This window comes from Ostrea edulis, chromosome 2, assembly GCF_947568905.1.
Source record: "Ostrea edulis chromosome 2, xbOstEdul1.1, whole genome shotgun sequence".
Classification (NCBI taxonomy): domain Eukaryota; kingdom Metazoa; phylum Mollusca; class Bivalvia; order Ostreida; family Ostreidae; genus Ostrea; species Ostrea edulis.
The window spans coordinates 58514546-58527893 of record NC_079165.1 but is presented as its reverse complement, the minus strand read 5'-3'; the positions used below and the strand labels follow the sequence as shown (position 1 = coordinate 58527893).

General features: G+C 34.6%; 3 protein-coding genes across 5 annotated transcripts in view; 2 read left to right on the top strand and 1 right to left on the bottom strand.

Moving 5' to 3' along the window:
• Positions 1 to 6900, top strand: part of LOC125680438 (2-oxoglutarate and iron-dependent oxygenase JMJD4-like) — a 9594-nt gene extending 2694 nt beyond the window's left edge. The window contains exons 2-7 of the mRNA XM_048920035.2: positions 475 to 640; positions 845 to 973; positions 2210 to 2295; positions 2874 to 3055; positions 4100 to 4243; positions 5912 to 6900. Of these exons, the coding sequence (XP_048775992.2) occupies positions 475 to 640; positions 845 to 973; positions 2210 to 2295; positions 2874 to 3055; positions 4100 to 4243; positions 5912 to 6322 (1118 nt within the window). The 3' untranslated portion in view covers positions 6323 to 6900. The remainder of the gene's footprint in view (positions 1 to 474; positions 641 to 844; positions 974 to 2209; positions 2296 to 2873; positions 3056 to 4099; positions 4244 to 5911) is intronic.
• Positions 859 to 8677, bottom strand: LOC125680440 (protein N-lysine methyltransferase METTL21A-like). 3 transcript variants are annotated; one of them, XM_048920038.2, is made up of 5 exons: positions 8394 to 8677; positions 8045 to 8156; positions 7274 to 7498; positions 4477 to 4555; positions 859 to 1286 (listed from the first exon to the last, which is right to left on the bottom strand). In XM_048920038.2, the coding sequence occupies exons 1-4, from the start codon at positions 8664 to 8666 to the stop codon at positions 4509 to 4511; spliced, it is 657 nt and encodes a 218-aa protein (XP_048775995.1). In that variant the 5' UTR covers positions 8667 to 8677; the 3' UTR covers positions 859 to 1286; positions 4477 to 4508. The 3 variants fall into 3 exon arrangements, with proteins under 3 accessions (XP_048775995.1, XP_048775996.2, XP_048775994.1); XM_048920039.2 differs by lacking the exon at positions 4477 to 4555 and having other exon boundaries at positions 861 to 1286; XM_048920037.2 differs by lacking the exons at positions 859 to 1286; positions 4477 to 4555 and having other exon boundaries at positions 6892 to 7498.
• Positions 8678 to 8740: 63 nt separating this feature from the next.
• On the top strand, positions 8741 to 12903 carry LOC125680439 (uncharacterized protein C7orf57 homolog). The gene is made up of 7 exons (XM_048920036.2): positions 8741 to 8869; positions 9560 to 9742; positions 9928 to 10051; positions 10797 to 11120; positions 11232 to 11459; positions 11553 to 11669; positions 11855 to 12903. Exons 1-7 carry the CDS (start codon positions 8839 to 8841, stop codon positions 11919 to 11921), a joined length of 1074 nt encoding a protein of 357 aa, XP_048775993.1. The 5' UTR covers positions 8741 to 8838; the 3' UTR covers positions 11922 to 12903.
• The last annotated feature ends 445 nt before the right edge of the window (positions 12904 to 13348 follow it).

Sequence of the window (13348 nt, the reverse complement as noted above, 5' to 3'; positions counted from 1 at the left end):
AACCACCCTCGTATGACCTCACATTACATCTATCTCATCTGACGACCCTCGTATGACCTCACATTACATCTATCTCATCTTACGACCCTCGTATGACCTCACATTACATCTATCTCATCTGACGACCCTCTTTTGACCTCACATTACATTTATTTCATCTGACGACCCTCGTATGACCTCACATTACATCTATCTCATCTGACCACCCTCGTATGACCTCACATTACATCTATCTCATCTGACCACCCTCATATGACCTCACATTACATCTATCGCTTGTTACATTTTGTTGCAATTGTAATATTGTTCTGTCATAAAATTCAAATTTCTCTATAATTATTTGTCAAATTTCATCAAATGCATTTTGAAAACTTCAATTGTATGAAACAAAAGTAATTTCTATTCATTTTATACAATATAGGGTAGCTGGAACAGTTTACTTTTCTTTTATAAATTGCTTTTATTTTCTGACAGGTAAAGCCTGTGTACCTGTTGCAAACTGCAGAAAAGAGAAATATTCTTCACAGCTTAAAGAAGAGAAAATATTTTCTGATTTCTTGGACTACTGGCAGAGCTATATAGAATCAGGCTACTCTGAAGGCATGGATAATCTGTATTTGAAAGACTGGCACTTTATTAGGTAGTGTCAAGATGTTATCAACTTGAAGGTTTAATCTTCTTTTAAACTAGTACTGAATGGTGACTGGTTATGGTTATTGGACTCTAAAAAGTATACAAGAGAGGCAATAAAGTATATTTATTATATATATATGCATAGAACATAAAATTCACATGGACTTTAGAATGGCATTGACTGATAACATATTTGTTTCCTCATTGAAAGGGATTTCTCCAAATATAAAGCATACGAGATTCCTTGTGGCTTCTCATCAGATTGGTTGAATGAGTTCTGGGACACAAAAACTGACAAAGATGATTACAGATTTGTTTATATGGGACCCAAAGGATCATGGTAAATGTAAATTGATTATTATACACTCACCATAGACTGGGTTGTTTTATGGTATGGTGCGGTGTGTCTGTCTGTCAACACATTGTAGATCAGATAAAAACAGTAATTATAGACGGGGATCATCAACAGGAAGAACCCTACAGTTTTTTCAAGGTCATACATGAAACTTACACTGGTTATTTGGTAGGCACAAATCAAGATAGAAACAATACTAATAAGGCTAGGATATCCAAACTTGATTCAGCCATCATAGACGAGTTGTATAATGGTATGATGCAAGGTTCTGTGTCTCTGTCTGCTTATCCACCAGCACCTTATGGGAAGAATAAAAAGAAAACTAATAAGCCAGGATAATCAAAACTGGTACACATGTTGGATATTAGAGAAAGTTTAGATATTAGAAAAAATTTTGAAAGAACACTTTCAGAACCAATTTTGTCCCCCACCGCAACGCGAAAGGGGACATAGATATACCAGTGTCCGTCCAACCATCCCACTGGATTTCGGGGACGCAACTCCTCTGAAATCGCTCAATGGATTGCGTTCAAATTTTGTTGGATTGTTAGTCACCATAAAGGCATATGTAGTTGATCATATTGCACTGCCATTTTGATTTGACAAATTTTACAGGAGTTATGGGACTATTTGAATTTGTACATGCTACACTATAGGAACACTTTGTGGACGCAACTCCTCCGAAACTGCTCAACAGATTTTGTTCAAATTTTGTAGGATTGTTAGACACCATATGTAGTTGATCATATTGCGCTGTCATTTTGATTTGACAAATTTTACAGTAGTTATGGGACTTTTGTGCTTCAAAATTTTTGGCGGTGGTGGGGGACATGGCTACACATAGCAATCTTCTTTTACCCAGGAATGCTTTATTTAGAAGTTAAGCTATCCATTTTTTGATTACCACAGCTGCATTGAATATATTAGATAGGCGTATTTTGCAGCTTGAGTGTTGATTTTGTTATTTATAGGATCATTTCTTTTGATGTGTATCATTAATATCCAGGACTGTAAATGTGGAAAATTATGTTTCTGTATCTAATGCACCCCATGTTTACATTATGATGTACATATTCTGAAACATACTACCAATATCTAGTCAAGTAGTTGATATAAATGAATGGCATCCACAATAGTAATAATGGATATGTGAGTTGATTTTCAGGTTGAGGATAAACTTTTTCTGTTTTCCTTCTTTAAAAATTGAGTACAACTTTTTAGGACACCTTTTCATGCAGATGTGTTTCGGTCATTTAGCTGGTCCGCCAATATCTGTGGGAGAAAGAAGTGGATATTCTATCCCCCTGGTAGATAAAACCTCTCATTAACAAGCAACAGACCTGTTTACCCTTAGGTTCCCTATGCCCAGATTCAAGCAAAAACAATATGCACCCACTTTGTTTAGACTATATTGCGGGGGCTTACCAAGAAATGGTAAGTCTACAACTTTAAGATAATGCTTATCTATGATGACACTTTAATAATGCACCTTAGCTGGCAAATTAACTGAAAAATGCTGTATTACATCACAGCCTCTAACATTAGTCCAACCTGTACTTAAAATCACACCTCGAAACCATGGGTAAACAGATCTGAAACAGTAGTTAAGTTACATGATATAATGATTGTCATAATACATGTACCTGTATAAGAGGGCATGTACAATTTTGAGAAATTGCTTGCAGTACTTATAGTAATTCAGAGATACTAGCAGTTCATACTAGACATAAAGGTTTATTATTACCAGAATGAAAAAAATAAAAATAATTTTCATTCTTACTGGTTCTCAGATTTTAAAGGTGTGCACTTGCACCATATGTTCTATGTTGTGTGATACATAGGTTACCATTAAGCCCATGTTATGTGCAGTTTTGTGTAATTTTAGGTGAAGAAGAAAATCTACGCAATAAGAATGGTCACTTAGTGTATGATGTAAATTCAGCTGACTTACATGATGCAAACTCGTATCCAAACTACAGTAAAGTAAAGTTAAGGATAGAGGTGATACAAGAGGCAGGGGAGATAATTTATGTCCCAAGTGGATGGCATCACCAAGTCTATAACCTGGTGAGTATTGAATGTTGAGGGGATACAAATTCCTAATCGTTGTAAATGTGTCATGGCTAGTGATGATGAATTGAATTAAATTAAGTAACAGATCATTTGGTCATCTTACTGAATGAGTACCTGGGTAGTCAATCAGAACAGCATCATCTTTATCAGTTCTTTTTAGCTCACCTGTCAGTGAGCTGAAAGCTCAAGTGAGCTTTTCTGATCGCCTGTTGTCCGACGTCTGTCTGTAAACTTTTTACATTTTCGACTTCTTCTCCAGAACCACTGGGCCAATTTCAACCAAACTTGGCCAAAAGCATCCTTGGGTGAAGGGCTTTCACGTTTGTTCAAATGAAGGGCCATGTCCCTTTCAAAGGGGAGATAATCACAAAAATGCAAAAATAGGGTGGGGTCATTAAAAAATCTTCTTTTCAAGAATCACTGAGTCAGAAAAGTTGATATTTACATGAAAGCTTTCTGACATATTGCAGATTCAAGTTTGATCAAATCATGGCCCCCGGGGGTAGGATGGGGCCACAAGGGGGGGGATCAAAGTTTTACATACAAATATACAGGACAAATCTTTAAAAATCTTCTTCTCAAGAACCACCGAGCCAGAAAAGCTGATATTTACATGAAAGCTTTCTGACATAGTGCAGATTTAAGTTTGTTCAAATTAAGGCCCCCGGGGGTAGGACGGGGCCATAATAGGGACTAAGGTTTTACATGCAAATGTATATGGAAAGTTTTCTGATATGGGCCAAGGTGACTCAGGTGAGCGACATGGCCCATGGGCCTCTTGTTTTTTGTTTTTTTTTTGCCTGTTTACTTTGTACATTCACTCTCTTTCTCTCTCTGAATTGCCTACAATTATCATTGTGTTCAATTGTTACTCTGATGAGCCAGTTGGCTCAAAGAAATAAAGAATTGAATTTGGCCAGTAGAATTTATGAAGATTGCTTTTATAAAGATTGCTTTAATAAAATGTTTATCATGCTGAACTTCCACACAACATTGCTCCAACTCATATTATGATGATGCATTCTTTTTGTCTGATAGGAGGACACAATCTCCATCAACCATAACTGGCTTAATGGCTGCAATGTAGACATTTGTTGGCAGTACATAAAGGATAATCTTATCCAAGTCCAACGAGAGATTGAGGATTGTCGGGGGATGGAGGAATGGGACTACCAGTGTCAGGTAGTCTGATCTACATTGTATTTTATTGTCTGTCTATTGTTGGGCCACTTGAGTCAGTTTGTACAAGTCAAAATTTGAACTACTTTTGAATAATGACATCATCAATACAGATTAAAATTGTTTTGGTGTAGGGGAACAAATATTTGTCATGGTCTCCTTTGGGAGTGGGTCCAAAACCCTAAAAATGGTGCAATAAGTGTAAAGTGGTGCATTATATGTACTATAGATATCACCCTCTCAGATGCGTGGTTTTTTTTCTGGGGACTCAATTTTCCTTCATACTTCCACACAATAACCGTCTCAAGCCCACATCTATGCAATAAGAAATAAAGAACCCATTATATATGCAAGAGGATTCAAGAGTTATCATTTTATTTATATCTTAATGCGTTTCTTGAAAGTTATGACCCAAAGTCAATAATTCAGGCCCAAAGCAGAGTCCTGTAAATATGATGTATTGATATCATGCTAAAATTGCATAATTTCAAAAATCTTCTTTACTCCTGAATATCTAGCAGACATAATCACATACTAAAGATGCATTAAATAATCAAAGAGCTTCTCTACTACTCAATATTTAGTGTGATGCAGGTTTTTATAAAACCAGAATTATTGGTTGACCTTTTCGTACAATTAAGTCCAGACTAATTTTCCTCTTATTCCTTTTTCGAAAGTTAAAAATATAAGTCCCACTTAAATAAAATGTTATAGGAAATCAGAAATTTTGTCCACATAGAGGCAAGTCTCAAGTAACCGTATGTATAGATGTCCAATCCGAAATTTGATAGAGCTGTGTCATTCATACCAGATGAAAAGAATAAGTAGAAATTCCAAGTTCATTCTTGATTAATTTAACTTTTGGGCATCTTTGGTTGGCTGTTTTTGTATAATGTATGCATCGTGCATGCCTTGTTTACCTATGGTCAGAAAGAAAACAATGGCATCAGTAAGTTTTAACAATAAGGCCATCAACTGTAGATATTGTTATCCCAGGGTTGGGGGGGGGGAGGGGGCAAAATAATGTGTTAATGAGCATATTATTAATATTCAAAGGGCTTGAAAAGTAGACAAAAATGTGACCTGAAGATAGAGAGGGGTTGTCAGATAGTGGCAAAACAAAGATGCTTGTAGTTTCTCACTGGAAAGGCCCTGAAGAGTTGAGTTGTTTTAGCTGCAGAACTGTGACTCTCTAAGGGGAAATTGGGTTTACCTCAATGAACTACTGTTCTGCGACTAATTTTGTACATGGTCATTTAAAGCGGTAGATAGTCACCAAGTCCAGACTTTGAATCACCAATGAAAAATTAAAATGTGAAGAAAAGCGAGTATCTTCTGATCACATGTAGTTATGGAATAAGCACGAGTTGTGGTTCTAGTTTCTCAGATGACTCATGCAATACATTCAGGACCCAGTTGCACAAAGGTTAGGTAACTTTAACTAATGGTTAACTTGTCATTAATTCTTACATTTATATAGCGTTAACTAGATGTTAACTGCCAGTCAAAATTAACTAACCTTCTTGCAACTGGTTTCTGGAGTACCAGATATTATTAAGGCATGCAGAACAAGCTACAGATTTGTAGCTCTCTGGAGAGAGAGAGTTCTGCATTCCAGGATCAGATTTTCATCATACTGTAACTGTAAGGTTAAAACTTATATTCTTTCAGCTGATCCTAAAGGCTAACTGTGGAATTGATTATGAAGAATTTCTTCAGTTTATGGAAGTCATTGCTATCAAAAGGATTAAGCTCCTTCGAGAATCGCCCATAAATCAGAAAGAATGTGGATCAGGAAAAATTCAAGATGTTGATGTTAACTATAAACCGAATGAAAGAAGTTCTACAGAGAAACCAAATGTTAGTGAATATGAAAACTCAGCAATCAATATGAGATTACCAAGTGATAATTTAGATGATGGACAAAGAAATCACTGTGTATTCGACCTTTACAGAGTCAAGGACATACTGAATGATATGATCCATACACCAGAATTTATTTCCTTACCTGGGTGTCAAAGCAGAGCAAACATGCTTATTACAGATATCGAAAAAATTACGAACAGTTTTCTTAATTCATGACTTGTTTAATCATAGCAAAATTATACAACTAATGAATTTTGCGGAATGAAATTATCAAAATTAACTTGAACAAGGTCTGTTTGTGAAACACTAAGTCTCTAACCACGATAAAATGCAGTTATGGATCAGTCCAGTTTATTTCAGAAGTTATGATCAAGATTAATTTTGCAGACAAATAGACCAAAAGCAAGATCTCCTGATTTCCAATCTGGGTCATAAAAAAGATGAATTACATGTATGTATTATTTAGTGTCCATCTGTTAGCTTTTCCATTTCCAAATTGTGTCTTTGAGACCTAGGATCATCAAACCTTGTCAGTGCTCAGACAATTCATCTTGGGAAAAACATGTGTTGTAACCCAAAAGTAGGTCATGTTGGGCTCATTTAGGAATTATATGGCTATATGTTGTTTTGATATGCTGTGGTTAAATTGATTCAGATGTTGTAGAACATAATGTCTAAATGTGTTCACAGATGACAAGCAACCATGGATAGCAAAATATCAATAAATGAAAATGACTACCATTAAATTATTTTATTGGTGGTTGTAAAAAAAAAATAAAGGTAAATTTCACTTGTGCAATATTTTTTTTATTTTTTGCAAAAGAGCATTATTTCACAAATTATATATTAAATGGATGTTACATGTTTAACTTGAATTTCCCAAGCCTCATATAAAAGCATGAAATGTGTGCATTCATTACAAAATGGTTCATTCCTTGTACTGTAACAAGTAAGAGCTTCAGTTTGTACATGTAGGTTGAATTGATTCATACAATTTCTACTTTTGTGTTGAGTGAATCTTCTTCTTTCCCTTATATATTGTTATATCTCTCTGTCTATCGACATGCACTTTTTTCAAGTCAAAAATTTCTGACAGCATTTTTAAAAAGTTGGAATCTCTTGTATACCGTATTCTACATGAAATATAAACCAGTGTGTCTTTATTACTTAAGTGTATAATAGTTCTCAGCAAATCAGGAAAGGTATCCTCAATGTATATAATATCAGCACCCAGGATTACATCAAAAGTTTCTGTGTAGGTCTCTAAATCTCCTCGCCAATCCAGGGCCTGAACTTTATATTTGTCTTTAAAATTGTCTGGCAGATTGTTCCTCACAGCTTTAGTCAAATATGGAAGTGCTTTCTCCTGATCGGTTATGATGGTTTGGGCCCCTTTGTTAAAAGAAATATAGATATTGAGGATGGTCTATTTATAAGTAAAACTTGTCAGTTACTTCATGTAAATACATAAAGTTAGCCATGAGGCTCCATTTTGGCAATTCAATGATGCCACTTATCAATTAATAATCAGCAACCCATATATCGGTAATATTGCTTACTCTTCCTGAATGGGTGATATCACTATAAACGATTTTGAAAGTGATATTACATAAAAGAATAATATTTGAAATACTTGGAGTAAAAAGGGTAAATACGTAGGTGATATATCGCAATGAAATGAGTCGGGGTGATATTTTAATGATGATGTGATATCACTAAATTGTTTTTTAAATGTACCACAAATTTGAAAGAGTAATTAATATGTACAACATGTAACATACTTAATGGTTAAACTGATATCATATTAAAATCATTTAGTGATATCACTGATTCAGGTATAAGTGATATTACATGTACATACAATCATGGAACAACTTACTCGGTTGAATGATATAATCGTGAATGGTAATGACAGTGCCTCAGAAGTCATATACTTACCTAGTAATGTGGCTACAATACCAACTAAACCAGATCCAGCTCCAAGTTCTATAACTTTCTTATGCTCCAAAACTACATTTCCTGTCTCCAAGTATTCACAGAGAACAATAGCCTACAAAAAACAAGCACGTTTAACTGTCAAATATAATACGCTATTCAACTTCATCTCATCCAAAATATGTTTCTTTTAACATTAATTTAAATCAATGATTATCACTGACTTGTTTTTATCCTCCTCCCAATCTAAATCCGGTCACATACTCGCTCTAACATCTAATTTTGATTAGGTTGCCCTCCTGCCATATTACCCGAACATAACAATTTACCGGTACTGGTGAGCTATACATACCGCATCCCACACAACAGCTGCTACGCCCAAATTATTCCAGTCCTGTGGTATTTTCAATTCCTTTTCAACAAAACGGAACACTCGTTCTGGCTTGTTAAAAACGGCCAGAACATCATTGTTGGGATTATATGGAACTAACGCCATCGATGGTTCCGTGGTTTTTAAAGCATCACAACTTTCATCAGTAGATTTTGTTTGTACGCAGTGGTGGTGATTTTCAGAGTAGCCACATGTAATACAAAATATGATATTAACTATCTGTATAAGAAACATGAACCTGGAAAGTTGCAGATGTACCACGTGGTATTTGTTTACACCGGAAGCTAATTTTCATAACATATAAGTCGGGTTCGAAAAACAGAGGCCTGAAATATCGTTTCCATAACGACGTTTACATATCGGCCATATGTGTTTACATTGATAAAACAGCAGTTGCATATTTGCAATGGCCACAAATAAAAATTTGAAAGAATGCGGTAAGTTTTACGCTTTTTAATTTGATTGTGTACAATCTATATAAACTCTATGTTGTATTATGCCATGTTTGTGAAGCACTATCTTTAGACTATACTGTGACAATGTTTTCTAGGTAATATCGCATTTGTTCTCAGCAGGGTAACGTACATGTAGGCCTATAAGAATTAGACTAGAGTCCGATGATATTTATACTTTGAAAATGAAATTCTGTAGGCCTCTAGAGTCTGAATGTTCCAGTCAATAATCTTGAGTAAATTCATTGTTTAATGTTGTGATCGACACAATACTTCTGGCTACAGAAAAATATGCTAGATGACCACATGTCCTGATCATTTTAAAACAATTGAAAAAAAAATTCTATCTCTTTCTATACTTCTGTAGGCCTTCGATTCCCTTAACTAATAGTGGACAATATCAATGCATCCTTACACCATTTGATAGAATAGAATCATGTTTTATTTACATTTAGAAGGCCTATGGTGGGCAAAAACAATATTTGAATAAATATTACAAGCATATGAAATAAAATAACATTTCCCAAGTTTAAGCCTTCTACTGAATGTATTTATGGTAGAGATCTCAAGTATCAAATCAAAACGTGTTGAATCTAATAGACAAGTCCAAGATTTATTACATTTTATTATATAGATGTATGTAAATTACAATTTTTGGGCACCTTTTCTCTTTAGGCTGGTTTTACCATGCTCCAGCTAAGAGACAGGCACACAATACGGAACCAATGCCTGTTCCTGTTGCATCTCAGATCCCTGGTCTGAACTATGACCTTCCTCCTGAGGAGGAGTGTCAGAAATCGGTGTTCAGAGATACAGACACAAAGTATGTCCGTCTGGCAAAATCTGGTGGCAGACAAAGTAAGTCGGGAGTTGTAATATTACATTTCAATGTAACTCTCCACATTGTTTTATGCTGAGTGACTCACATTCATAAAGAAGTTCAGTACAAATTTGAGGATTTCAACAAATAATGTACATGTATATTTTTTACATACACATTAAATGCAACAAAAATGTGATAATTTTTTTTAAATTTTTTTTAGATTTGTTGCAATTTAAGGAGAACCCTAACATGAAGGAAAGGCAGCCTGTGTCTTATCCTAGGAATGAGTGGTTTTATTTGGAGGACAACAGATTAGAAGCAGAGGAAGAAAAAGCAAACTCAGAGTAGATTGAGCTTTGAATTTTATTTTGATGATTTTATCTGGGAATCAAACTAATGTGTCCCTCAAATGTACATGATTTCAAATTGTATTTTAGTGTACATGTATATTTAAATTCAGTGCAATGGGAGCTATGCACTATTTGCTCCTATTTGACACATTTATAAATTAAAGGGCATTAGCTGTAAAAGTGATGGCAACCTTTTTTTCCTCAAAATCTCTCAGTGGCATAGGAATGTAGATTAATGCACGACTAATAAAAACATTTATTTTGTACAACAATCAAGAGAAATCTAGTAAAACTACGTTAGATAGTCGGTTTTAGTGTAAAGAAATATATAAGGAAGAATTATTGTCTTACAAAACAATAATTATTTAATCACCAAAATTACATATTTATGTGTCTGCTTAGAGGTTAAAAAGTGTTTGAAATTAAATACTAGTGTTATTACTGAAATATTGAAGAAATTTTCATTAAATTCAATTTTTGTTGCAGACAAAATGACAGCTAATGCCCCTTTAATGCTGTTGTGTTCTGTGATATGGATCATAAGTAGAGATTTCCATTTTAACGTAAATTATGTCAGCATTGCAGTGGCCAAAATACAATACCACTAAAACAAGACTTATAAGTGCCCATATAGTTCTGTGTGCATATTCTATTACACTAGTTGAGGAATATGGATGTACTGTGAAAGGAGTTTGTATTTTGTATGACTTGACTAAATGAAATTTTTCATTCATTTTAGACCATACCAATTCACAGTGCCAGAATACATGTACCATGATGTGTTTAATCCAGATGCTCAGTCAGATGTGTATGAACGGCCAAGAAGAGCACCCTTTGGTTTTGATAATGTGTCAGCTTTTGAGCGAGATGGGAAGGGGGTTACAGATAAAACTGTCAAACTTCCAGAGGTGATAAAACCTGGATATGGAGTGCGTAGTGGTAAGCCATTGAGAATAAAGAAAGCTCCCCCAGCACCTGCTGGAATGAAAACCTCCCAACAAGTGGCATCTGCCAAAATGGCGGCAACAGGAGAGGGCCAAGCCAGATTGAAATATTTACCTCTGTAAGCATTTTTGTGTTTTCATATGATGTAGAGTTGCTTTTTCTCTCCTTAATTTAGACCTTGCATAACTCTTTTTTCTTGTCAATATATATTTTATTTATGATTTTATAGACCCGAAGCTTCTGATAAAGTTGAGAAGGCAAAGATGACCAAACTGCTGTCCTATGCCTATGATAAGGAATGGCATGATGAAGTACTTAAATGGGAATATAAGCAGGATAGGCTAAGAGAAAAACACAAGCAAATGATAGCAGCACAGGGATCACAGAATAAGGAGCCTCTTGTGTCTGAGTATAACACAACCATAGGCAAAAGCAGACAGCCAGTCTATCAATCACAGTAAGCAAATTAGTTGAGCAAGATTATTCAAAATTAAAATAACTGTATGGCTTTCAGACAGACATTTTAAGGATATATCATTATTTGTTGCAGAAGACGAGGACCTGCAATGAATTCTACCCATGCTACCAGTCGGTCTGCTGTTTCCTCCACCACAGCCTCCAGGAAAGCTGACAAAGTTCCAGAAAAGGAGCTTTTCAAAATGACCAAGTAAGTCAAATTTGATAGGTGACAAATCTTTTTTATCTTTTATGAGAGCATTAAGATTTTCAATCTGGCAAGGAACTCGAGATACAGAACAATACCATTTTTCATTTCCTGTACATACAATTTCACAAATTTATATTGGTCGGTTGTTTAGACAAGAAAATTATTCATAACTTTTTTATCCCCAGGTTCAAGAACATTCCATCGAAAATTGACCAATCTGTGCCAAAGGCCATGATTGCTGCCACAAATTAATGTGCTTCTCATCTCTAATGACAAGAACCAGATCCTCATGTCTTTATCGGTCATGCTGAATATTCACAAGACAGGAATGTTAGTTGTCACAGCTGCTCGATCTCACTGCTGAAGACAAAATTTTCAATGTAGATATCTTTTGTATGAGATTGGATGGATGACTGTATATTATCAACTGTGAATTCTTGTAGTGAGCATCAGTCTACCGATGGATGTTTAAAGGTGCATCCTTGGACATTTTGACAATGATGGTGCATAATATTGAACTTTTGAAGAATTTGTCAATATCTAACTTCTATGTCTGTTAAGGTGTAAATGGTAAAATTAATATGTCTTATCAATTTAGTATTAATAACAAAAGTATTATTATGGTTACATTTAAAACTAAGTATTATTCAAGTACCACACTGTTCTTTTACTTTAAGGAATATTGCCATACAGTGAGAAAATTTTCCAGTGAAATCTATGCAGATGGTTATAGAATATGGTCATAGGGTATTTAATTTAAAATTAGTTAAACAATTGCAAAGCCTTTTGAATTCAGAAACTGTAATGGCTGTTTACAGCAACTTGAAGACCTCAAAGAGGTATTGTTTTACTGAATGAAATAACCTCTATTTTATACATTTCTTCCTTTGATATTGGTATAAGAATGAAAAATAAAAACATCAAACTTTGAAACTGTATTTCAGCCAGAATAACCATTGTCATTCTTCATGTATAAGTGAAATTATATGTTGTCATAGTATAACAGTTTTATCAATCCAAGCCTTATCCATGAAGTCAGATATACTCCAAATCTGGAAAGCAAATTGGAATTATTCATACATAACAGTGTTTGACACGATTGTGTAATATGTTATTTGGATTAATTAATCTTTGGTTGAACAGTATATGTATCTGTACAATTCTAGAAATACAGGTCCATATTTAATAAAATGAATTTTTATTGAATTAACCAGAATAAATGGTTTAATGTCGATATAACTAGTTTTTTAAATTTTGCTTATAAAGTTATGATTAAGTTATCAACCGGTATCATATGATTGAATTCCCTGCAAACTGTTGATCATTTACAGAGATTTATGAAACTGACTCAAAACAGTCTGTATATGATCTGTAGCAGATATCAAGAAATAATTTGGAAATGCAGGAACTCAGTTTTAAGTGGCAGTATAAAATAACTACTGGACCATACAAAACTGTTCAATGAACTATGCCACTATGAATTTCACAAGAACACTGCTCCATGTTCCAACGGAAAAACAAACTTTGATAAGGCCAACAAATATCCATACTGTGTTTGCAAGAAACCTTGCAATCAAAAGAGCTTAATGGCCCCTGTCCTCAGAGATCCCAGGATTTTTGCACCATGATACCTATTAGAATGTTGATTCAACTTTGGTGGATACCACACTGATTTGGTC

Bases quoted from the DNA above. Each gene is read 5' to 3' on its own strand.
- LOC125680440 (XM_048920037.2), bottom strand. From the start codon at position 8,666: ATGTTTCTTATACAGATAGTTAATATCATATTTTGTATTACATGTGGC. The intron at 8,157-8,393 runs GTATGTATAGCT...TGTTTTTTGTAG, and splicing joins CAGCTGTTGTGTGGGATGCG to GCTATTGTTCTCTGTGAATA. The intron at 7,499-8,044 runs GTAAGTATATGA...CTTTTAACAAAG, and splicing joins TATTGTAGCCACATTACTAG to GGGCCCAAACCATCATAACC.
- LOC125680439 (XM_048920036.2), top strand. From the start codon at position 8,839: ATGGCCACAAATAAAAATTTGAAAGAATGCG. The intron at 11,460-11,552 runs GTAAGCAAATTA...TATTTGTTGCAG, and splicing joins CAGCCAGTCTATCAATCACA to AAGACGAGGACCTGCAATGA. The intron at 11,670-11,854 runs GTAAGTCAAATT...TTTTATCCCCAG, and splicing joins GAGCTTTTCAAAATGACCAA to GTTCAAGAACATTCCATCGA.